The sequence below is a fragment of the Acanthisitta chloris genome, unplaced genomic scaffold (assembly GCF_000695815.1).
Source record: "Acanthisitta chloris isolate BGI_N310 unplaced genomic scaffold, ASM69581v1 scaffold20942, whole genome shotgun sequence".
NCBI lineage: Eukaryota > Metazoa > Chordata > Aves > Passeriformes > Acanthisittidae > Acanthisitta > Acanthisitta chloris.
Window position 1 is genome coordinate 22,504 of NW_008659087.1, and position 598 is coordinate 23,101.

Here is a 598-nt window from a genome sequence, read left to right on the forward strand (position 1 = left end):
CTCGGAGCGCTGTGTCACCGACGTGGGGGGACAGGACCGGCCCCGATCCCAGCCCTGGGGGGAATGGGACGCGGTGGGTGCACAGCGATCCTGCCCTCGGTGAGCTCAAAAAGCGGCTTTAAAATACATTTTGAAAGACGTTAAAATACAAACACCATTTGCAGGCGTCTAAACGGGAGTAGCTGAAATCACGGGATAGTAGCCACACGAAGCTAGGGGAGACGGCAGAGAAAAGCTGCCGGAAAGGGGGGGGATGGCAAGGAGAGGTTCTCGGAGCACGGGGGACGGCAGGGAAAAGCTCCCGGAAAGGGGGGGACGGCAGGGAAAGGCTCCGGAGCGGGGCAGGCAGCTGGGGCGGCCCGGAGAGCCCCCGGGGCAGGAGGTTTCGTACCCACCGCCCCCTCGGGCATCCAAGGGGAGCCGACCCGAGCAAGGAACGCCAGGGACGCCAAGGTTCAGCCACTCTCTTTAATGACAACTCGCTGATCTCCGTCAGCTTGTACAGCAAAGGGCAACACGTACGAAGGGACGGACAGTGCATTTCCATACTAACTCACGTTTTAGTGCATAACCCTACGGGACCTGGCGGGTCGGAGTG

General features: G+C 60.9%; 1 protein-coding gene across 1 annotated transcript in view; it reads right to left on the minus strand.

Moving 5' to 3' along the window:
- Positions 1 to 168: 168 nt before the first annotated feature.
- The window catches only part of NKX2-5 (NK2 homeobox 5), a 2,674-nt gene continuing 2,244 nt past the window's right edge, over positions 169 to 598 (minus strand). The window contains 1 exon segment of the mRNA XM_009069282.1: positions 169 to 212. Coding sequence (XP_009067530.1) covers positions 169 to 212 — 44 coding nt within the window.